The following is a 24,875-nucleotide window of genomic DNA, read 5'->3' on the forward strand; positions in this document are numbered from 1 at the left end:
TATTTGACAACCAATCAATTCATCAAATTTGTATCTAATTGTTTTCAAGTTTATTCTTTTGGGTTTGCTATATCTAATAATCATATACCTATAAAATAAATTTCCAAGTATTTAGACCTTATATTTATACTTAGTTATTTTTTAATTCTTACTAGACCTAGAGAAATATTAAATGATAGTCCCTCTATTTCTGAAGATTAGTGAATGTTAATTTTCATTACCTTTTTTCTTATTAAAATAATGATTATGATGATCAATTATATATATATATATACATATGTATATATATATATATGTATATATAAAAAATATACACCTTCAGTTGTATTGGTCTTGCCACAAGGAAGATTACCACTACCTTAGAGTTGTTCAGAGCCATCTGTTGTCATTGGCAACAGGTTAGCACTGCCCCCCTTCCCCAATGTCATCAGATTTTGCTGCAGTGTGATTAACCCTTGCAGCAAATGGAAAAGAATGGCGTCTGATTTTTTTTTGGTTTGTTTGTGCGTGTGTGTGTGTGTGTGTGTGTGTGTGTGCATTCATATTGTCACATTAAAATCTTACCTTGTCTAAGAGGAAATTAAAACCGGGCTTTATATGAAGGAAACCAAAACAAAATAGTTTTTGAATGTCCTATATTTCTAAATTACAAGCCATATTCTTTCCTGATAACAAGGAATCACCAAGTTAGAAATTAATAATGCTACCATTTTCTCTTGCGTAGCAGGGGAGGAAGGGAGTTGAATTTTCTATCTGGGTCTTTTGTCTTTATTATAACAATAATAGCTGGAAATTATTCCTAGGTGTCAGACGCTGCTGCGTGGGCTGTAAGCGTAGTAACTCACTTTCTCTTCATAATAACTGCGAGGAAGGGACTGTTCCCACCCAGATTTATAGATGACAGTACAGGCAGTCAGAATAACAAGGATTTTTTTATTTTTGAAAATACTGTTTTGTTAACACCACAGTGGTAAACAACTTTGAGTTTGTGTTTCTTTACAGAACATTGGTTCACAGACAATTCAAAACCCACAAAGAAGCTAGAGGCCTTTACATTAAATGTCTTTTTCCTTCCTTTATGCCCTTCTGTCCTCAAGCAATAAAATTTGATTTTGCACCATTTAATAAGTCACATTTACATAGCAAAATAATGAAGGCACAGCTAATACAAGCAAACTTAAACCCTTTCTATTTCTGAGCTGGGGTTGGGGGTACACACTTGGGTTTTTTCTTCAAGTATATACTTTTTCCAAACATTAGCTTCATTGAGGAGTTCTGATGGTTTTCACAGCTACTTGCTAAAAGCTACAGGACAAAAAGACTTCACAAAGGTCAAACTAGGCAACACTGGATACACATGCTTTACAGAATTGCTACATTCTACATCTCTTCAAGTAAATTATATTTCTAAAATGCTATAAGGTAATTTAACACTTTAAAACATTTGGGGGTAATTTTTTACGATTTTGTAAACAAACACTACCAAGAAAACAGGTAACATGAGACCATAACAGATGAACACGTGTTGACAATATTATACATGGAATACACCCTCATCATTGAAACCATGTTCTTTCTGTAAATGCAAATATTTAAAACATTTTTTCACAACTTGAAATGGCAGTTTTCCTAGCCACATAATCAGTAAATGCTGTCAGTCCAGGCTTACTCCATACCAAGGCTCCTCTGGAGTGTAAAGCTAATGTCTGGGTTTGTAAAAGCAAAAGTCTTAAAGATGACGTCGTTCCTGGGTTCCTTTTTCTCTGCGCTGGAAAATGTAAAGAAACTGAAGAATTAAGCATTGAGAAGAGTTCTGTCTTAGCTTGGATGTTCCGGTGTAGTGTGATGAATGGATTTCAACGTGTGACGCACTTTAATTCCCATCTAACTGACAACCTTTCAACAGTCTCAAGTCTAGTTCTCACAGAAGAGCAGGGAGAAAAAAAAAGTTTAATTAGGCTTTTTTTCCTAAAAAACGTCTTTTAGCATCTGTTTTACACAAATAAAAGTCAGATTAGAAACGGGCTAGCCAGAATCTACTTGATTCAATTTAATTTTAGGAATGTCAGAATAGATTCACATTTTATTTTGGGCAAATCCTGAGCCTTTTAAAGTCTGCCGACATTGGAAATAAAAGGGGCAGGGGATTTATCACCTGTCAGCTTGCTGTGCTCACTTCTTGGCGGAGTTGGGACCTCCAGTTGCGCCAGCTGCAGCCTCTTCTTCCTCTTCCTCCTCCTCCTCCTCGTCCTCTTCCTCGTCGTCTTCATCGTCCTCTCCGTCCAGGGTCCACGCGCAGCCCTCCATCTCTCCGGTGAGCTCCTGGATCTTGGCGAGTAGGGGCTTGTAGATATCGTTGTACTTCTTCTCCAGAGCCTGGAATTCCTTGTCAAACTTGGCCTCGATCTTATCGCAGCGCTTCTGCAGCTTTTTGAGCGCCAGAACCCGGCATTTCACGGAATTGGGCAAGCTCTCCATAAAGTCTTTTTTTGGCTTGGGCGCATTCTCCGCGGGAGCCTGGGGCTCCTCAGCCGCGGGAGCAGCGGCACTGTCACCGGTCGCGGCATCTTCGCCACCCTGGGCGCCTTCCATTACCTCGTCCTCGGCGCGGCTCTCAGCGGGTCCCTGCTTCTCGGGGTCGGCCATGGCTACTGCTCGGTTCAGCTGGGCTTGTTTGCCGCAGTGGTCTGGTGGTTGCGCAGTCTGCAATAGAGCTGGTCCAGAGAAGTCCTGCAGCTGTGATTGCGGCTGGTCCAGAGTGCGTCTGAAGATGCGGCAAACGCTGACGGCTGTGGTGACGTCCGCGCGGCCGCTTCGCGGCTCGCGGCAAGCGAATGGCTGCTCACTATCAGCTGATGGTTGTGCGCACACACTGCACCAAATTGTTGCTATGCTGCTATCTCCGAGGTCTCTAAAACCTGCCACTTAGACACCCAGCCCTCAGCATCCGCCCCCACCCTTGCAGAACTTGCTGGAACCAGCTCGAGTATTTTTCCATACCTGTTTATACAGCCCCCAATCTGTTTACTGTGTGCTCCCCCTCCCATCTCAGCTTTCCAAATCCGCAATGCACCTGACAATCTTTGTTGAAAGTGCGCCATAGCTGATGTTAGTCAGCCTTGGTTATGGGTACATTTCCAAGCGCGGCTCTTGACTGCGTCTTAAAATTCACTTTCAGAGAACAGAAATGCAGGAGAACCATTTTCCTTTACCTTTGCAGACCCACAGAGCGTGCGTGTATCTGTGCAGACCATCTTGGGCTCTTAGAGCGAGCACAGTCAGACATCTCTGTTAAACCTATATCCTAGTGGCAAATTGTGACGGGAGGGACCTTGGAATTGATTCTGTAAGTGTTTGTGTGACAAATTTCTGCACTGTGAGCACTCTAGTAGGGTCCACACAGTTGCTTATGAAAAGAAATAAAGTGAGGGTGAACAGAAGAAAAGCAAAGCCCTAGAAGTGTTCAACCTTGTGACATTGTGAAAAGATGCTGTCATGTATAGATGTGTAGGGCCCAATTCAGTTTTGGGGGGGAGGCGCACTGCTTCCAGTTAGCAGATTAAACATGCCCATAAAGGCTGGGGAAAAGAGGTCATTTTAATACATCTTGAAATGCGTGTGTTTGATCCTACATTTCCTTAGGGACCCACAGATGCTTCTACAGTCATTTGTCACCAAACACTTCACAGTTAACCATCTGTTGTTTGAATCTGCTTGTAATTTGTATGTGAGAGCTTTGGAAAAGACCATAAACATCAAAGTCTTGTTTTCTAATAATGCAGTGATCTTTTATTTTTTTTTTAACCATATCAGCCAGAATTAGAGAGTTATTTGTTTTGTTTATTTATTTATCTATTTATTTAGCTGGTCCAGTCTAGCTTCAAACTATGTGAACTGCAGGTCCTTCCTGCCTCCTTAGAGCTTCTAGAATAAAGAGCAGGGCACAACTTTTAAGTGGTTTCTAGAGGATACCTTCATTACCTGTTTAGATCTGTCTTTCTCTGTGGTGGGTCTTGCCAGAGTTTTACGCATATGAATTCCATAAGAAATTTCTATCTTTTGGTTCTTACGTATATTAACTTAATTGTATGTAAACCATTTAGTGCTGACACGGAGTAAGCACTGAATATTTTTTAAGTAAAATTACTGTATTAAAAGCAAATATCTTTGTCCCTCTGATGAAAGAAAGTGAATATATACAAAATACATTTTTAATGTACTTCTGAGTCCTTTAGTTTTGTTTTACTTCCCCCCCTCCTGCCTTGTTCTTTTTTTCATTACATTTTTGTTTTTATTTGTTGATGGAGTGGTTGCACATTCCACAATATGAATGTCTCTCCGTTCTATCATTCCGACTATGTGCTTCTGGGAATCTCACTTAGGTCTTCAGGCTTAGGAGCAAATGGTTTATCTGCTGAGCTACCTTGCTGGACCTCTTTTAGGACTTTTACTTTTTCACTCACAAGATCCTAAAACTTAGACTAGGCTGTTAGTAAAACCTAGCATTTGGGAAGTATTTCTACAAACAAATGGGTCAGTGTAAACTCTGTGGTAATCAAGATATTGAATAGTAACTTTATTCCCCTAAAATACCCATGGGGCCTTTCCCCTACAATGCATATGATACATTGATCTATACACTGTCTTAATAATTCTATTCTCTTGTCTTGTCTCTCGAGACAGAGTTCTCTCATGCCTTTACTTTCATGCATTTGGAATTGTGAACCAAACAAGCCCTTTGACCCTTAAGTTGCTTTCATCAGGAAATTTTATCACAGCAATAGGAAAGGAAAGTAATTACAGGCAAAGGTTGGTTCTATATCGTGGCTTTTTTTGGTTAGCAGCACAATAAATATGGCAGCACAGGCATTTCTTGGACAATTTCATTTCTGCTGGATTTATTTCTCTGTAAGTCTGTTATTGGTAGATAGAAAAGCTGCTGACTTTTGTACATTGACTTGGTATATTGCTGCTCTGATGAAAGTATTTATCAGATCTCAGCCTTATTGTGACGTCTATGATATATTAAGGATAGAATCTTATTATCTGAAAATAGGGGTGCTTTGTGTCTGTCCCTTTTTATTTATAGTCCTTTCATTTGTCTCCTTGCCTTGCGCTCTGGCTGTAATTTCAGACTATATTGAATAAAGACTGGGAGCATGGACACCCCTTTTCCATGCCTGATTATTGGATAAATGCTTTCAATTTCCCCCTGTTATGCACACACTGGGTTCTCTTCTGTTGTTTTTTGTTTTCATATCATTGATCAAGTAAAGCCTCAATCTTTACCGTTTCTCTCTCTGTGTGCTACTTTTGGACTCGTCTTGTTCGTCTTGTTTCTCTGCAGTGTTAGGTCATTTATTTGAGATCTCTTAAGCTTAATGCAGGCACTTGTGGCTCTAAAGTTCCTACTTAGAGCTAGTATTGCTGTGTCTCTAAGGTTGTGGTAAGTTGTATTTTAACTTTCATTTGAACTTAAGAATTTATTAATTTTCTTGCTGATTTATTTTATAACCCCATTCTTCAGTCTCCATGAACTGGCTTAATTTCTGTAGTTTTTCTTACTGTTCATTCCCAAGTTTCTTCTATTTTCTGATGAGATACAAGAAAAATTTCAAGTTTCTTCTGTACTTATTGACTTGCTTTAGGACCTAAAATGTATTCTATTTTAGAAAAAGTTCTGCGGGTTGCTAAAAAGAATGCATATTCCACAGCTGTTGGATGCACTATTCTGTGGATGCCAATGTTAAATCCACTTGTTCAGTGGTCCACTTTAACTCTGGTGTTTCTCTGCTGATGTTTTTGGTTCTCTTTCTCTCCCTCAACCTCTTCCTCTCAAATCTTTCTCCCTCTCCCTCCCTTTCTCCCTCTCTCCCTCTCCCTTGAGCTCTCTCTCTCTCTCCCTCTCTCTCTCTCTCTCCTTCCCTCTCTTCCTCCCCCTCCTTTTCTCTCCTTCCCTCTCTCTGTCCCTTTCCCTCGCCTCCTTTTTCTCCTTTCTGCCTTTTCTTTCCTCTCTTTTCCTCTGCTCTTTTCACTAGAATCAATATATCTTTCTAATTTTTATTTTGTCTCCCATTTTTGAATTATTTATTTATTTATTTATTTATTTATTTATTTTTACTTATTCACTTTACATTCCACTCACTGCCCTCCCTCCTGGTCACCCCCTCCCACAATCCTTCCCTCTCCCTGTCCCCTTCTCCTCTAAGCAGGTGGGGCCTCCCTGATTATCCCCCAAATCTGACACTTCATGTCTCTGCAAAGCTATGTGCTTCCTCTCCCACTGAAGCCAGACAAGGCAGCCCAGCTAGAATTACATATCCCATGTACAGAGAGCAGCTTTTGGAATAGCCCCCATTCCAGTTGTTCAGGATCCACATGAAGACCAGGCTGCACATCTGCTACATATGTGCATTGAGGCCTAGGTCCAATCCATGTATATTCTTCAGTTGGTAGTTCAGCTTCTGAGAGCCCTAAGGGTCCAGTTAAATTGACTCTGTTTGTCTTCCTGTGGAGTTCCTATCCCCTTCAGGGTCCAGAACCCGCCCTCCTATTCTTCCATAGGAGTCTCCAAGCTTCATCCACTGGTTGACTGTGGGCCTCCACATCTGTCTGAGTCAGCTGCTAGGTGGAACCTCTCATAGGACAGCTATGCTAGACTCCTGTCTGTAAGCATAACAGAGTATCTATCATTAATAGTGTTAGGCATTGGTGCTTGCCCATGTGATGGGTCTCAAGTTGGGCTGGTTATTGGTTGGCCATTCCCTCAGTCTCTGCTCCATCCCCCATTTCTGCAGTTTTTTATAGACAGGATAAATTTTGGGTTGAAAGTTTTGAGGGTGGGTGCTGTGCTGCCTGGCTACAGTAGCTGGCCTCTTTAGGTTCCATATCCACAATGCTGTGAGTCACAGCTAATGTCACCTCCATTGATTCTTGGGTGCCTCCCTTATCCCAGGTCTCTGTCTTGTCCTGGGATAAGATGGGACCCCCATCTCTGTCAGTTGCAGATTTCCACTCATTCTTATAGCCATCTAGATATCTCTCCTGTCCTTCCTTCCCCTCACCTGATCCTCAACCCTCCCCCATTCTCCTTTCCATCCCCTCTCACTCCCAGTTCCCTCCTCTATCTGCCTCTTATGGCTATTTCATTCTCCATTCTAAGTGAGATTCAAGCATCCTTGCTTATTCAAAAAGCTAAGCAAGCATCTTGTTTAGCTTCATTGAGTCTGTAGAGTATAGCATGAGCATCCTATATTTTATGGCTAATATTCACTTGTAAATGAAAACATACCATACATGTCCTTTGGGGACTGTGTTACCTCAACTCAGAATGACTTGATTCTCAAGTTCCGTCCATTTGCCTCCAAAATTCATGATGTCCTTCTTTTTAATAGCTGAATAGCATTCCATTGTATAGATGGAATGTATACCACATTTTCTTTATCCATTCTACGGCTGAGGGACATCTAGGTTGTTTCCAGTTTGGGGCTATTATGAATAAATCTGCTATGAACAGAGTTGAGCAAGTTTTTGTGGGATGATGGAGTCTCTTTTGGGTGGTATACCACTCAGGAGTGGTATAGCTGAGTCTTGAGGTAGAACTATTCCCAGTTTTCTGAGATATCGCCAAATTGTTTTCCAAAGAGGATGTACAAGTTTGCACTCCCACAGAAATGGTGAGTGTTCACTTTGCTTGACATCTTCGATAGCATGTGATATCTCTGGTGGTTTTTGTCTTAGCCATAGAATCTATTCCTATGCTAAATATTTCTACCCAAGTTGTTGAATTTCTCATCTAGATTTTGAATTGACTTCTTTAGTTCATTCTTCTGTTTATTTGAGTGATCTTTGAAGTCATTGATCACTTTAAAAAACAAAACAAAGTCCTACACTTTTGAATTATTTGATAGTTTGACCATTTCAGGAATTTCAGTTTTTTTCGAGAATTGTTAACTTTTGCACAAATTGTGCTGCATTGAATTTTTGACTGATACATGTTTCTAGGTACAGCTTATGTGCATGCTAGGATGCTGTCCTTCCTGGTTTTATGATAGGGTCTTCTGGGTGGCCAGCTTTCTTTTGAGGGCTCTGTCACCCAGAGAGTAAAACAAACTGCTGTTAGAATACCAGCAAAATAAATTACATAGACAAATGCCGTCAAACCAAATAAAGCCAAGAACCATACCAACAGGAACTGTAGGGGAAAATAGTATCAGATAAAGTATGAAGTTTAAGAATTCATGATGGTTAAAGGAATAACAGTGAAGAATACAGTAAAGAAGCTGGGAGGGAGGGAGGGAGGAAAGAAAGAAGCAGGGCGAAGTAAAAGAGGAGGAAAAAATGTAGCTCTGAGTTATGCACTAGAAGGAACCAGCTCTGCCTGTGCATCTTAGCTCTTTCAAACCCTGTGACGAGGAGTAGGTACCGGTAAGTCAGGGTTCAGACTGAGATAGTAGCCTCAGAGCCCTGTCTTCACAGGAATCCTCAGGCAATAGGACCCTCCCCACAGAACTAACTACATCTGCAATTCTCAAAATAAACAGCTCAGTAGAAACCGAGCTTCTAGTGTGCAGTAAACCATGTCAGCATTTCAGTAAATTGCCTCCTTTGCCCCCGAAACAATGTTACCACTGAAAAGGAAGATCTAGACCACTGACAGCCCCGACCCTAGGCAAATTATTTAGTCTGTCTTTGCCTCAGTCTTTTAACCTTGGAGGCGAGGGCAGTGAGACGCTGTCCCTCCACAGCCTTGGCTCCCACTTGGAACTGTTCCATGTTTACAGGTCCTCTATTGCCCTCTGTCAAAACGGTGCCATTCTGCAGCACTGACATGCAGGTAGAGACTGGGAGTTTCCACTCCTGTCCCAGAGGAGTATCTGTTAACCTAAATCAAAGCTGAACTTTAGGCTTGAGGGAAGTGGGTACTCCTCCTGAAGTCAGGCCTACTGGTTTCTTACCACCAGGGTCTTCTGGTTTACCCCAAATGCAGCTTCAGCAGGGCCCTTCCATTCCATACCTGGCCTGAGCTGCTGCTTCTCATTATAGGCCCCATCTATCTTTCTCTGCTTTTTAGCCATTCTTTAACCATGATTTTGATTCCCAAATGCTCTTCCTTTGGAATATAGTCTTTGCTTTTGACCTACTGATTCATGGAGTCTCAAGATGGAAACTTCTAATCTGCTGTCTTCTAGAAGCCTAAGAGATATATTTGATTTAGGTATTTTGAAAGATGTCACTGATACCAATAAAACTCCAAATACTTCTGCAATCCTATCATGCTTAGTCACGTTTACTCTCCACCCCTCCCTCCCTTCTTAACTTCCTCCCTCCCTTTTTTCCTTCCCTCATGTCTCATTTCATACGGAGGATTAAATATAGGGCCCTGAGACCTCACACATTCTAGGCAAGCCCTCTCCTGGCCTCCATCCCAGTCTCTAGCCTTTGCATAAAATCCTGCCTATTTGATGTATTATTTGAGGTTTTCAACTTTTATAAGAAACATGTACGTCAAGACAAAGACATTTTTCCATTATTGCTTTTATTTTTAATGACGAAACAGTATATGATATATGTGTATATGATCATATATGTAAATAGCCCTAAACAGTATGACAGCAGTAGCTCACACATTGCCTTAGACTACTCTTGGTCTCTAAGCACCTTTGTAGGTATTAACTGTTTCCTTACTTCCCAAATGAGAAGACTCAGGGAAAGACAGAATAAATAACTTACTAGGGGGCGGGGTTGTGAGTGGAGCTCTTGCTTTTCCTTGGCTACATTGTTTTGAGGGCAAAGGAAAGAAAGCAATTTACATGAACGCTGATATGATTTACTTCCCATAAAGAAGTTTGGTTTGCACTGAACATTCCTGAGACTCCGTTTATTTGGAGAAATGCAGATATAGTTAATTCTCCGAAGCCAGTCTACTTGCTGCTTTCTGTCGTGCAGTTATCCTTGCTCATTCTTATGTTAGTGGATCGTGGGTTTTGTTCCTCTGAATTCTCTCTTTAATAGGCATGTGCTGCCACAGACATCCTTCTTTGTCCTTTTTTTCCAGTGTCTCCAGATCTCTTTGAATGCTCATAAAGGAATCAAAAAGCTCAGAAGGAAAGAAAAAAAAAATCTCTATTTTCAACTTTTCCAGATATTGACAAATTCTCCCCTTGAGTATTTTTGTCTCACTTCTTAGTTGATGCCCCTGTTTGAAAAATCACATAAACACATGGACATTAGTCTGCCCACTACAAGATAGAATTTTGATACATAATGTTTAGCAACTTGCAGAGGAAACCTAACTCTACAGTAAGCCACACAAGAGGCTGGCCCATTCTGTCAGACTTTCTATTTCTCCTGGTAACTTTGATAACAATCAGATCAAAATGGTCAAGATTTTAAACAGTTAACAATCTTCTCCAACTACCAGTTTAGCAGGGTGGGGACTGGGAGAAGGGGGTGGGAGAGGGAGGGAGTGAGAGGGAGAGCAAACATCTAAGTACTTGCTCAGGATTCCAGCATCTGTTCAGCCAGCCATAGCTTCCATGTGCTGGAGGCTTCCATCAGGGTGTTTTGAAATAGTCCAATTTTCTGCTATGAGTTGTTCTCTTTCCATTCTTCTGGCTGCTTTTGAGTCATAGGCAACTGTGGCTGACTCTTTTGTCATAAAGTGATTTGATTAAATAGTCTTCATTTTTCTCATTTGGCTGGTCTTCATATATTTACACAGCAAGTATGCATGGCTTCTGTCATGCCCGGGTTTATCCTCCCCTGTCTCTCTGTGAGGTTCTAGTTTCCCCATGATGTCATCTCAGGTTTAAGCTTATGCTAGTCAGATGGCTGCAAATGGTAATTCACTGCTATTTGCATTTACGTTTGCCTAATTACTGGGAGATAGAATAGCCTTTAAGACAGTTGTTTCCTGACCAGTTGTTTCCTGAAATACTTAAAGGATTCATAAGAAGGCAGATGAAGCCAGGTGTGGTGGGACAAACTTGTGATCCCAACACTAGAGGCAAAAGATATCAGAAGATGGAAAGATCTCCCATGTTCATGGATCAGTTGGATTAACATAATGAAAATGGCCATCTTACCAAAAGCAATCTATAGAGTCAATGTAATCCCCATGCAAATTCCATCACAATTCTTTACAGATCTTGAAAGAAAAATTCTCTACTTCATATGGAAAAATAAAAGACACAGGATTGATAAAATTATCCTGAACAATAAAAGAACTTCTGAAGGTATCACTATCTCTGACTTCAAGCTGTACTACAGAGCAATAGTAATAAAAACTGCAAGTATTTAGTAATGAAGACTGCATGTATTAGTATAGAAACAGACAATTTAATCAATGTGATCAAATTTAAGGTTCAGAAATAAAACCATACACCTATGGACACTTGATTTCTGACAAAGAAGCCAAAACCATATAATGGTCGACAAATGGTGTTGGTCTACTGGATGTCTGCATGTAGAAGATCCATATTTATCACTCTGCATAGAACTCAAATACAAATGGATTAAAGACTTCAATGTAAAAGCAGATACACTAAATCTAATAGAACAGAAAATGCGAAATAGCCTTGAACTTGTCAGTACAGGAGACAGTTTCCTGAGCCTGTTTCCAGTGGCTCAGGCACTAAGGTCAAGAATCAATAAGCAAGCATTACTTTTAAGAGGAGAAAAGAAGTGGTTTGTGTTAGAATGGACGAGGAAGCAATGGTATATTTTGATTGGGCATGTTAATTGGGTGAACCAAAGAGGGCTTTTGATTGCTAGACTTTAATAATTTGATAGCTGGGCCTTGCTAGTCATCCTCAAGAAGAGGAAGTGGCCAAGTAAGGGAATATACCTTGGTGACTAGCTTTAAAAACTGTCATCTAATAGTTTTTAGTAATGCAGAGGAAATGGGGGAGAAGGACAAGGCTTGCCAGAGCCATGCTTGCCAGGCCTGGTCTGGCTAGAGTCCCTTCACTGACATTCTGAGTTTGATTCCCAGAATCCAGGTAAAAACACAAAGCATGGTAGGACACACTTGTAACTCCAGTGCTGGGGAGGTACAAGGAGGTGGCTCCACAGGGCTTGCTTGTCAGCCAACCTGTTCTACTCAGTGAGTCCCAGGTAGTGATGAAAACTCTGTCTCCAAAATCAAGGTGGATGACATCTGAGAAATGATACCAGGAATGTGTCTTCTACATTCACGTACATGTACACATGCATACATTAAAAATAAAGAAATACACAAGGATATAAGTAACAAGTAGCTTTAGTTTCTGAAGACAGGGCAATTAGCCTGCAACTATAACCTTGGGCATTTTTAAAAGGGTTTTTTTTCCCCTTAAACTCTAAAGAAGACCTTAAAGAGATAACATCTGGAGTAGCTCAGGTAAAATCAGTAGTTCAGTTTTATACACTTGCCTCCCCTGCTGTAGATCATTACTTTAGGCACATAGTAGAATTCTAGGGTTAGAAGATGGGGAAGAGAGTCCCTAATACTGCAGGATGCAGGATGCCTGACGAAAGGCTGTGTCCATCACTTTCAACCCAAGCATAGAAAGGCAGCTCCATAAAGCCTGTGTGCTTCGATGGCCACATCCGCTCATTTTTTCTGTTCCTCTTGAAGGCAAGAATTCGTGGACGCTTATGTGAATTACGTCTTCCAAATTTCGGTTCATGAGTGGTACACAGCCTTCTCCAGTGGCTTCCTAAAGGTGTGTGGTGGCAAAGTCCTTGAGCTCTTCCAGCCTGCAGAACTGAGGGCCATGATGGTGGGGAACAGCAACTATGACTGGGAAGAGCTGGAAGAGGTAAGCTCTGGGAGACCACGTGTGCAGTTGGGCGGGTGTGCAGAGGACCTGGTCTTCACATGCGTTGTGCTTGAGTAGTTGCTAGAGGTCTCCTGCCTCCTAGTGACTTCTGTCAAAAATGCAAGTCATATCCGGTGTGTGCTGTAATCTTTCTATAAGATTAATTTCCTTCCCTCTTTTGGACAGAGTGCTGTCTACAGGGGTGATTATTCAAGCACACATCCCACTGTGAAACTATTCTGGGAGACATTCCATGAGTTCCCATTAGAGAAGAAGAAGAAGTTTCTTTGTAAGTATTTATCACATAGGTGGATTGGTTGTATTTTAGTGTGATGTTGTGTAGGGTAATGTGATTCCCAGGTAAAGGTTAACTTCTAAGTGGCTAAAGATAGGAAAGAAAACTAAGCTTCAATATATTTATATTATATTAATTAAAATGCATCAGAGACTTTTACTACACATGTGAAACAAGAAGATAAAAATAAGAGTCATTTCACCAATCTTCACTTTCTTTAAGAATAATAGTCACTTTAGCCGAAAACAGTACTTCATGCTTATAGTCCCAGCTACTTGAGAGGTTGAGACAGGAGGATTGCTTGGGCCCAAGAGTTTAAGATCAGTCTGAGCAACATAGTGATACCTTACCCCCCCAAAAAAAAAATCTGAAAAGATTGATCTGGAAAGATTCTAGATGAAAGTGAGGAAGATCTGACTTACGAACGCTTTGTTGTGATATGCTTCTCTTAACGTGCACTTTACCTGTTCATAGTGGAAACCGGGGAGGTTGTAGTGTGTACAGGGTTTGGAGTATGTTCGCCTTCCAGAAAGAAACGCCATACACATCAGCAACCACTCGCCGCCATTTCTTCTCTTCACCTAACCCAACCTTGAGTTTGTCTGTGGGAGACGTTTTATGCAAATAGAATCATATAGTATACAGTCCTTTGGAACTGACTGGATGACATTTGACTAGGGCTTTAGAGAGTAAAATGAAGTTAGTTCCCATGATCAAGTCCAGCCTTTTAGAAATGGTTGGACCTTCTGTAATCGGGCCCATAAATTAGCTGTGAATAGAATAGAATTTTTATCTGTGTGAAAGAAAAAGAGCAACTTCTTTGCTTTCTAAGAGTGAGCAGACATTGATATTGACTAATTCCCCTGCTCATGTGGAACAAGGATAAAAAACAAAACAAAACAAAACAAAAACCAGTATCTCACTCTAGAACCCCTCTGCTCATGAACATAAGCTGTTGAGAAGCAAGGTCCTGGGAACTGATGAAGGGTTGGTTGGACTGCCAAATCAACGTGAAAAGCTCTTACTTTCAGGTGAAGCCTTCCTTCTGGTCTTGGGAGTTTCCCTAGAAAAAGGCATCTCTAGTTAGAGATTTAAGGATTGGATTTAAGGAATTTGTTGTCTGTTATTGTTGCTGTGTTACTAATTCTGGAAGGTTGTCAAGAATGGTGGTGTGTTTATATACCTTAGGCAATGGCAGTTTATTCGAAGTGACTGATGAGGGCTAGCAGAGAGTAGAGTGGCAGACTGCTTGCCCAGCACCCAAAAGACCCTGGGTGCAACCCCCAATTCCCTCACACACCCTCAAATAAATAATTAAAATAAAATAAAGGACAGAAATGGATAATGAGTTCATTCTAGTAATTTCTGGCAGTTTAACAGTGAGAAAGAAAAAACAAAACAAAACAGAAACAGCAACAAAAAGCACTGTACAGCTGCTTCTGTCTATGCTATGCAGGGAAATCTAATTATTTAACAATAATTAAGTAACAATGTATCTCAATAGTGAACTGCCTAAAGATCATGTAGGTCAAGTCCTCTGGTATTTGAAAGGAGGGAAATGAGCCTGTAGATCCCTAAGAGGAAACAGTTTTCAGACACCTGAGAAAAGGGAAGGTCTTGAGGTCACAAGGACGTGGGTTCTTTGCTGGCTGCCTTTCTGTGACCGTAATATCTTTTCTCTTTGATTTTGTGAAGGTCTATGAGGACATGCATTCTATAGAGGCTCTAGGGCATGTCTAGTGCATACGTGTTGGTACCTAAAGAGCATTGTAGTTCCCATGGAAACCACTGCATGTTGTGCCTTTCTCTGTTGCTTAGAGGACTGCATACCATTGATGCCATTTTCTTCTTCTCAGTGTTCCTAACAGGCAGTGACCGGATTCCCATCTATGGCATGGCCAGTCTGCAGATCATCATCCAGTCCACAGCCACTGGGGAGGAATACTTACCCGTGGCCCATACCTGCTACAACCTTCTTGACCTCCCTAAGTATAGCAGCAAAGAGATCATGAAGGCTCGGCTGACCCAGGCCCTCGACAACTATGAGGGTTTTAGCTTGGCCTGAGGCACCCCAGCTTACCTAAGACATCCATCCCTTCCTTCTTCTGTGGCCACATTGAGGCTGAATAAAATACCATGGGAAGTGATTTCTATTTTTTTATTGTTTAAGTGGTTTGAGACTTTTGAATCCTAAACCCTAGTCAAGGCGTTTCTGGGGTTCAATAGTGAATAGTCTTTTTGAAAAATCATGGTTGGGGATGAGCCAAAAAAATTGGCTTTGGTATGGGAAGTGGACTTGATTTTGTTTTGTTTTGTTTTGTTTTGTTTTGTTTTGTTTTGTTTTGTTTCAAACCGAGGTACCTGTTGTTGTTCCTTCATCTGTGAATGTGTTGCAATCTGCTGGATTTAATGGCAGTAGGTTTTCAGCTTTCGTTTCCCAGATGTCTCTTAGTCCTGATGTTTCTTCACCATGCTTTGCTGCTCTCTTCCTGACCTCTCAGTCCCCTACAGGGGTGACTTGATGGATATGTCCCTTCTTGCCCGCCATGCAGAACATTTCCTTCTCCTCAGCACTGGAAATGCATGGCTTGTTGCAGCCCGGCCCAGCCCACAGATGGAACTCCCAAGACCAAGAAGCTGAGCCTTGTCATAGCTCTTGAGTCTTTATGGGAACCTTTATGAACATGTCCTGCTTTAAGGAAATAGGTCATGAGTGCCTACTGCCTGGGCCTCCTGAAACACACATACACAAGAGCCTCAGGTTGCAGGTGGGCTGCATGTGTCTTGTTAGCCATGACCCGTGGATTTACAGTGAATTGGTAGACCTTCTTTATCATACTTTTGAAATGCAAGTTGCATTTTCTTGTTTCCATATTGCCTAAGAACAGTACAATTAATAAAGGTTTCCCCTTCTTTATTACTTTCTAGCTCCTGCTCTCTTCCTTCCCTTTCTTCTTGTGCTCCCCTCTCCTCCTTTCCTCTTGCTCTCCTACTCTTCCTTGTCTTTGCTGCTTGACTTCGTTCCCCTCTTCCTTCTGGTAGTGGATGCATGCTGTCTTTTTTATTTTAAATTTTGTAAGTTTTTTTTTTAAACCTCTGTCTCTAACTGTGAAAATATGAAGATACTCTTTATAATAGAGTTTTTGTTTTATCACATGTGAAGTGTGCATTTACAGTGAAATTTCAGCAGGGGGATTATGTTAAGTCAAATACGTGTGTCTCAAAAGTGACATGTTTAACTGCTCATCACTGTATAAGAAAATTCTACATGGTCAAAGAGTTCATGTAATTCTAATTTTAAATCTGTAGTAGATAGAGAAAGTATTTATTTATCTAAAATGAAGTACTTATAGATTGTGATGCAGCACCGAGTCTTGATGAAGGAATGTAGATTTTTGCTTTTCCTGTTTTTGTTTTGAAAAGTTACTCCAATTGCTAAATTGGTAGGTTTTTTTGTCCTTATAAATATAACATTTAAAAAAGATACACAATTATATGAAATGTTTATTTTCTATGTGTCTGCATATAGTTCAATATTATCCAATAAATTTGGTGTTTTAACTTAAAAAAGTTTGTATTGTAATTGTGGGATGGACACTCTGCTTTCCATGGGAGCATTAAGCCATATAGCCACAGAATCAAATGATTCCTGCGAAAGGGTGAGAGAGCCCAATGCTCTACAAATGGATAGGAGTGCAATGGGAAAGAATGGGAATGGCGAAGGTTATTAATGTTCAAAAAGCATTTCCTAGAGCTGGAGAGGAGTCAGCAAAGGTTCAAACATGGGGAAAGACATGGGTATGCATCTAGGAGAGTTCAGAAGGAGAATCAGAAGGAAGAGAGTAATCACCAATAGAGCAGAACTGGAAGGAGGACTTCGGAACCCAGAGCTGGGAGTAAGATGTATTTGAGTGGCTCCACAGGATGGGTTCAGGGGTTCATAGTGGAGAGGTAAGACATGAATTCGAAGAATGTGGATGATGTGATTTTAGAGGCATTAGAATGGGAAGGACAGAAGCAGGAAGGCGCTCCTAGCATTGAGGGAGGCAGACAGTACAGATGGAAAAGAATATTTGAATGGTAGAGAAGGGGAGGGAAGAAGAGAGACACTGAAGTGAGTCAGAACCTCACTTTTCATGCTAATTAGTATTAGCCCACGTACAAATTCTGTGTGTGGAACCCAGCAAGACAGTACTTTCAATAAATTTGTAATGTTAGTATGATGCATTGCTTTGACAGAGTTAATAGATGGTTTAATGAGCTGATTCAGTGGGTAAAGGCACTTGTCACCATGACAGGTGTGACTCAGTCCCAGGGTCCACCTGCTGGAAGGAGAGAACCAAGCCCTGAAGTACAGGTCTTTTGACCTCTACTTGTGTACCATGGCATGCACATGCCTACACACACACACACACACAAATATTTGTAATAAAAAACTAAATGTAGGTAGTGAGGGCAACAGTATCTTCTTAATGCTAAGATGCATTCAATAAACAATAACTTCAATAAGCAGTAGGTTTGGGGAAATAAATTTGGAACACAAATAAGTTGTTTCAATTTTTTATTGCAAAATTTATTCCTTTGTTCTTTTTGTGTGTGATAATTTTTAATTTTTCTAATCTTAAGTTATTCCATTCATGTAAGGAACATTTTTCCCTAATAAGCATTTATATGACAAACTGTTTTAAGACTTTTATGTATTCAGGTTTTCACATTTCCAAAGCTGAAAAGAAAGTAGATTGACATTGTTATCCGTGTAAACAATAACTCTGCAATCTTACCGCTGGAAACTCTTGCAAACATGGCTCTTTTATTAATAGTTCATAGCTTAAGTCACTAAAGAAGATAGTTCAGAAAATTGTTTTTGAAACCTTTTGGAGGTGGACTTTTAATCATTTTTCCTTTAAAAAGGAAACAATGACAAAGCCTGTATCCAGGGAGCATGCCTGGTACATACTGTTTGTCCAGTAGAGGTCACCCTCTTAGAGTACCTTACTAGGTAAAGAAAGCAATCTAAAATTCTCACACTGACTCCTTCAGAGACCTCCCAAGGCATAACCCAGCTCATGCACACATGGCTTCATCTCAGGTGGATTTTGGTTTCGCATTAAATATGGCGATCAGTTCTTTGAGAATTTCATACACCACATTTTGATTATAGTCTTCCCAGATCTACCACCATTTCCCTACCTACTTATTTACCCATTCTCTTTGTTTTAAAGCTGTGAAGTGCAATTTGTGTTGCCCAGCTACTCTTGGGTGCACTGGTGTGTTAAATAAGCCCACCTTTAAAAACATTTGACTCTTCCTATCAAAGCAGCTATCAAATGCCAATGGCTCCTCAGGGGTGGGAATTTTACCCACCTCCCTACTGTATACTAATTGTGTCTGGTTTGAGCTTGTACACAGGTCTTGTGCACACTGTCACGATCCCTGTCAGTTTATGTGTGCATCTACCCCGTTATATCTGTAAAAGAGTTTCTTATCTACCACCCCTGGGTCTTGTAATCTATCTTCCAGGATGACCCCTGAGACTTGAGAGGAGTATGATATAGATATCTTGTTCAGGGTGGAAGACTGAAAAATCTTTTTATTTTTCTGAACATTCACTAGTTGTGGGTCTCTGTGTAAATTGCCATCTACTGCAAGCAGAAGGTTCTCTGAGGAGGGTTGAGAGAACCACTAACCAATGGGCACAGTACTGATTAGGAGTTGTTTTAGAACTATGTATTTATCAGAATAAGACTAGTAGGTTCTAACCTAAGCCCTATAACTTAATAAACCACAGGTTTTTGGCCCCATCTGCAATGCCAAGTCTGGAATGAGCTTATTTCCAAACAGAAGTTGGTCACACACACACACACACACACACACACACACACACACACACACACGGCACTGTTGGACCAGTGGGCAGATCTTGCAAGAACAGTCATTATCGCAGCTTTCGGGGTTCACCGCTGGGTCACAGTGATGATTATGTTTCTTTTCCAGTAGGCCACATAGCCTTTCAGCACGTTCAAAGCTGACTGCTATGGATGAAACTCCAGGATGAAATATCTTAATTTGTCCATGTTCTGTAACTCAAATAGATGATGTCATAACAATAGGGTCTTAATACCAAAAAGTTCCAGAGGGTAGCCAAGAAATTCAGCAACAGCCTGTTACATTTGGGGGGGGGGGTGTCAAAGGGATTCCACTGGCTAACAACTCAAAAAGAGGTAGCCGACTCATGGTTCTGCAATTTTTATTTGTGGTGTTGTCCACTGTTATAGGGTAACTCCATGTATTATATCTCTCTCCATGACATCTTAATAGTTTCCTAACCTCTGTGTGTATTCCAAAATCAAGTACACCAAGATTTAAAGCTAACATAAGAGAGGAACTGTCATGTTTGTTTTTCTAGGTCCAAGTTACCTCAGAAGGATTGCCTCTGGCTCCATCATTTATTTATTTATAAATTACATTATTTATAACTTTGTAAAGTATTTATCAATATTTATCATATAACATAATATGAAATTATATATTTATTGTTATGTAATTAATTTTTAAATAATACAAATTTATAAATGACTTATTTATAAATTATATATATATATGTATATATATATATATATTTTATATTTTGAAACAGGGTTTCTCTGTGTAGTCCAGGCTATCCTGGAACTCACTATGTAGTCTGGGCTGGCCTCCACCTCATAGCTCCTGCCTTCTAAATGCTGGGATTAAAGGCATGCACTACTACCACCCAGCTGGCTCCATCCATTTACCTGCAAATTTCATTACTTATTTATCGTAAAAGCTAATACTCTATTATATAAGTTAGGCCACATTTTCATTATCCATTCTTTAGTTGGTGGACATCTAGGCTATTTCCATATCATGCCTAGTGTTTAAAAAAGAGCAGCAGTGGTGAATGTGAATGAGCAAGATGTAGAGTCCTTCAGGCATATGCCTAAGAGTAGTATAGCTGGGTTAAGTGGTAGACTGATGATATTCTCTCTCTCTCTCTCTCTCTCTCTCTCTCTCTCTCTCTCTCTCTCTCTCTCTCGTGTGTGTGTGTGTGTGTGTGTGTATGTGTGTGTGTGTTTCCATCTCTGTGTGTCTGTTTCTGTCTCTCTGTCTCTTTATTTCTCTCTCTCTGCATAGATCTGTTCCACTTTGTGCTCCTATTAACTATGAGTTTGTTGTTTTAACTTGACAATTCTGGCTAGGATACGATGAAATCTCAAAATAGTTTTAATTTGCATTTCCCTGATGGCTAAGGATATTAAACATTAAAAAAAAACTTTCTCAGCCATTTTTATTTCAAGATTTGAGAGCCCTATGTTTAGATCCATGCCCATTTATAAATTGGATTTTTTTTCTTGATGTCTAGGTATTTGTTTTGTTTTGTTTTGTTTTTAGTTCTTTGTGTAGTCTAAACCCCATCCTCTGTTGTAGGCATATAATTAGTAAAGATTTTTCTCATTTTGTATTTTGCATCTTCACTTGAGTGATGCTGTTCTTTGCTATATAGATGTCTGTTAATCTCATGAGGTCAAATTTGTCAGTGTTGGTTTTAGTACCTGCACTTCTTTGGTTTTACTCAGAAAGCCCCGCCCTATGCCAGTGAGTTCAAGAGTATTTCATTTCTTATTTATCAGATCCATGATATTATGTCCTTTGTTGAAGTCCTTGATACATTTAATGTGAGTCAGGTAATAATCCAGTTTCATTCTTCTACCTACAGCTATCTCGCTTGACCAGAACAAGGTGAAGAGGCTGTGTTGTCTCTAGTGTTAGTTTTGGTTTAACATGCCTGCACCCTCAGTTCTTGTCCACTGATTGATGTGTCTGGTCTTTAAATAACAATACCATGCTGTGTTTCTTAGTCTGCCTCCAAAATACAACCTAACACTAGATGATGATAACTCCAACAGTTCTTTTGTTTGGGACTGTTGTTCCTATGTTACAAATCCTTTTTATTATATAAGTCTTTCAGTTCCTTAGTATCCAAGATACTTTGGGGGTCTATTGGTTATTGTTTGAATATAGTAAGAGTATGGGTTTTGCCTGTTCATTTTGTATTGTGGTACTTTGTGGGTGTAGTTTTCTGTTGGAGTTTTTAAAGTCTTTTTAAAGATACTTGGACTTCTTTCTTTTCTGTTTGAATCATCTTCCATTGTCTTGTAGCTCTAAGACTTGTATTATGTTAAATAGAATTGGAGAGAGTGAACATCCTTGCCTTAGTCCTGATTTTAGTGGAAATGTTTTTGAATTTTTCTCCAATTAGCATGATATTGGCTAAACTTGCCGTGTATTTCCATATTATATTGAGGTATGTTGCCTGTTTCCCTAGTCTCATGATGTTTATCATGAGAGAATATCATATCTTGTCAAAAGCCTTTTCTAAATCTAATGAGATAATTGGGGCTTTTTCTGTCTGAATATGTTTATATGGTAGATTTAGTTACTGATTTACAGATGTTGAGCCATCCCTGCATCTCTGGGGACATAAGGCTGACATATTCATAGTGGAAAATCTTTGGTCTTGAATTCAGTTTGCAAGTATTTTTATTGAGGTGTGTGTGTGTGTGTGTGTGTGTGTGTGTGTGTGTGTGTGTGTGTGTGTTGTGTATGTTCACCTTAGATGCTGGCAATATTTTCTTTCTTTTAATTTTTAACTTTGATCCTGGTATCATATAAATTATTTGAAAATGTTCCTTTTCTTTCTATTGTGTGAAATAATTTGAGGAGTATTGTTGCTTCTCTCTGAAGGGCTAGTAGTAGAATTCAGTTCTGTATCTATGTAGTCCTAGAATTTTTTTTTTTTCAGTTAGGTGTTTTTTCAATCATTGTTTCTCACTGGTAGTTATAAGTCTATTTAAATTCTTTTCATCCTCTTAATTTAATTCTGGTAGGTCATGTATATTTAAAAATTCATTTCTTTTAGACTTTTCAGTTTAGTGGAATATCAGTTTTTAATGTATGTTCTTATCATTTCCCAAGTTTCCTCAGTCGCTGCTGTAATGTGTCCGTTTTCATCTCTGGTCTTATTCATTTAGTTAATTTGCCTAAGGTTTGTTAATCTTGTTAACCTTTTCAAAGGACCAAGCTTACTCATTATCTGCATTGTTTTTCTCATTTCTATTTTATTAATTTCAGTCCTGATTTTTATTATGTCTTGCCATTGATTTCAGTCTGTTGTGTTTTCATTTTCATTCAATTCTAGGAAATATTTAGTCTCCTTCTTTACTTCTCCCTTGACCCAATTTTCATTTAGTAATGTATTGTTAAGGCCCATGAGTGTGTGTACATTCTGCTGTTTTCTGTTGTTCATATTCGGCTTTCTTCCATTGTGGTTAGATCCAACGCAGGTTGTTATTTACATTTTCTGGATTTGTTCTAACTTGACTTGTGACCTAATATATGGTCAGTTTTGGAGAAAGTTCCATGGTCTGATGAGGAGAAAGTGCAGTTTTAGCATTAAGGTGGGTTGGACTGAAAATGTCTGTTCTGTAAATGTCACTTGCTTTATGCTTTCATTTAAATCTAGAGTTTCCCAGTTGTTGTTTTTTCCCCCAGATGACCCGTCTATTGGAGAGAGTGGGTATTGGAGTCTCCCTCTATTACTGTGCTGGAGTCAACCTGCTGTTTTAAATCTAAACATGCCTTTTTAATGCGATTAGATGCTTCTTTGTTTAGGGCATGTCTTAGTTATGGTTACGATTGCTGCGGTGAAAGTGTGACCAAAAGCAACTTGGAGAGAAAGATCTTAGGAGAAGAAAGATCTTCTCAGGCTCCATTGTCTCTGTTGACTCTAGGTTGTGTTGCGTTGACCCAAAACTAGTCAGTGCAGTGCATATATGTTTACAATCATAGTATCCTGTCTGCTGATTTTTCCTTTAACATCTGTAAAGTATCTTTCCTTATCTCTTCTGGATAACTTTGGTTTGACATCCATTCAGACATTAAAATCATCTTTTTTTTTTTTCTAATCCCTTGACTGTGAGATAGTATCTGTAATATCATTGGTCATGAGCTGTGTTTCTTGGAGGGAGGCAGTGAAAAGATGGATCCTGTTTTCTGATCCAGTCTGTGCCTATGCCTCTTTATTGAGGAGTGCAGATAATTAATATTGAGTTATTATCGAATAGTGTGTCTTTGCTTCTGTTATTTTGTTGAAAGGGATGGAAGAGCAGGTCCCTGTATCTTTAGGAAAAAGAGAAACTATTAAACCCTACAAAAGAGGAACCCTATAAAGAGTATACAGACATTGGTCTCTGGCTTTAGACTTCTGATGGGGTGTGGGTGGACAGCTTGTCTCTCTTAGCCTTTCCTTGAGGACAAAGATACTACACCCTGCAGCACAATAGGTGATGGTAAAATTACCCATGCTGGTATGGGCTGGGGCCCCGCCTCCCTCCAGACTCATGCATGCTGGTGTGGGTTGAGGTTGTCTCTGTCCTGACTCCTCCATGTCTGTGTGGACTGAGGCCTTGTCTCTCCCCAGATTTGTCTATGCTGGTGTGGAGTGAAGCCTGGTCTCTCCCCAGACTCGTCCCTGCAGGCTTTCCACTTGCACATTGTCTCTTTCCAGAATAATAAGATGTGCACTCTTCCTGTAGCACCAGTAAAGGGAACTCAGATGTCAGCTTCTCTTTCTTTCCTAACAGAATGACTGGGTGTTTGGCACAGTGCAGAATCACATGCTCTTTAGATCTTTTGAAAGCTGATTTTCCTCAGTCTAATCTCATGAGAGTTATGTACAATTTATGATAATTATGGATTTGGTTCCCACTGGTGTTAAACTTCCTGAACTTAAGTAAGACTTAAAATGGAGCCAGACCCTAATAACCAGACTGGTCTTTTGTGGTCCCCTTTTCTTTCAGATTAGGAGGAAGATAGCAAAAGCAGATCTGTAAATAAGCCTGGTCCCTATTGGCTCCTCAGTGGCTTCTTGTTCTCCAGGATGAAAGCCAAGAGCCAGGTCCAAGTAGGTTCTGGCTGCATGTCCTGCAGGGCTGGCAGGACACTGCCAAAGCTGCTTGTTAAAAATAGATCTCTTAACCTTTTGTCCCTGAATTGAAGGACTCTCAAGTTCAAGTCACTATCAGAATGTTCAGAGTAGAGACCTGGGTGTACTGATGTCTGTGGTAATGTTAGGGGTGGGAAGGGACAACATTTTGGAATGATTTAAATCTGAAACCTTCCCTGGTGCTGACCTCAGGCAGGCATGGTCTTCAGCTGGTTCTTCCTTCGTAGGGTGAAAGAGTGGAGGACCCCCTGTGCCTTCCCCTACTTAGCCCTGGCCACAGGTTGTGGGATTTGGGATGCTCCTTAACAGCTTGGCAAAATTACAGCAAACTACCCCTCCTTCAGGGACAGTTAGCTTTTAGTTTAAAAATATTCCCCGAAATAAACTTCAGGGCATCTAAGTCATCCAGAAACTCATTGGAAGGTTCCTCCTTGCCTTCTTCACGCCACTGGACTTAGGCATTTGTTTCCACATTGATCTCAGAGACCATCCCAGTTCATTCTGTTGATGTGTCTGATCAGTTCTGGACCTCCCAAAGACTTTAGGGAGAAACTTAGAAGGTTTCTCCTGCTCAGAGAGGTAATTTAGCAAGCATTAATCCTTCTGAGAAAGCAGCCAGGATGTTTGAAAATAGTGATAGACATGATATGTTTTTTCGCCAACTGAATTGGTTAACTGTTTCCATAAAATCTTGCTTATCTTTACATCCTAGGGTAGACTTCTGACCTACAGACACAGACACACACACAATATA

General features: G+C 40.1%; 2 protein-coding genes across 3 annotated transcripts in view; one reads left to right on the top strand and one right to left on the bottom strand.

Annotated features, from left to right (window-relative positions):
- Herc3 (HECT and RLD domain containing E3 ubiquitin protein ligase 3) overlaps nucleotides 1-16,668 on the top strand; it is a 91,050-nt gene extending 74,382 nt beyond the window's left edge. For both annotated transcript variants that reach the window (XM_021164472.2, XM_029478409.1), the window contains 3 exons: nucleotides 12,620-12,803; nucleotides 12,990-13,092; nucleotides 14,955-16,668. In XM_021164472.2, the coding sequence (XP_021020131.1) occupies nucleotides 12,620-12,803; nucleotides 12,990-13,092; nucleotides 14,955-15,163 (496 nt within the window). In that variant the 3' untranslated portion in view covers nucleotides 15,164-16,668. The remainder of the gene's footprint in view (nucleotides 1-12,619; nucleotides 12,804-12,989; nucleotides 13,093-14,954) is intronic.
- On the bottom strand, nucleotides 914-2,793 carry Nap1l5 (nucleosome assembly protein 1 like 5). The gene is made up of 2 exons (XM_029478410.1): nucleotides 2,156-2,793; nucleotides 914-1,914 (listed from the first exon to the last, which is right to left on the bottom strand). Exon 1 carries the CDS (start codon nucleotides 2,644-2,646, stop codon nucleotides 2,173-2,175), a length of 474 nt encoding a protein of 157 aa, XP_029334270.1. The 5' UTR covers nucleotides 2,647-2,793; the 3' UTR covers nucleotides 914-1,914; nucleotides 2,156-2,172.
- Nucleotides 16,669-24,875: the final 8,207 nt, after the last annotated feature.

Source organism: Mus caroli, chromosome 6 (genome assembly GCF_900094665.2).
Source record: "Mus caroli chromosome 6, CAROLI_EIJ_v1.1, whole genome shotgun sequence".
In the NCBI taxonomy this organism is placed as follows: Eukaryota; Metazoa; Chordata; class Mammalia; order Rodentia; family Muridae; genus Mus; species Mus caroli.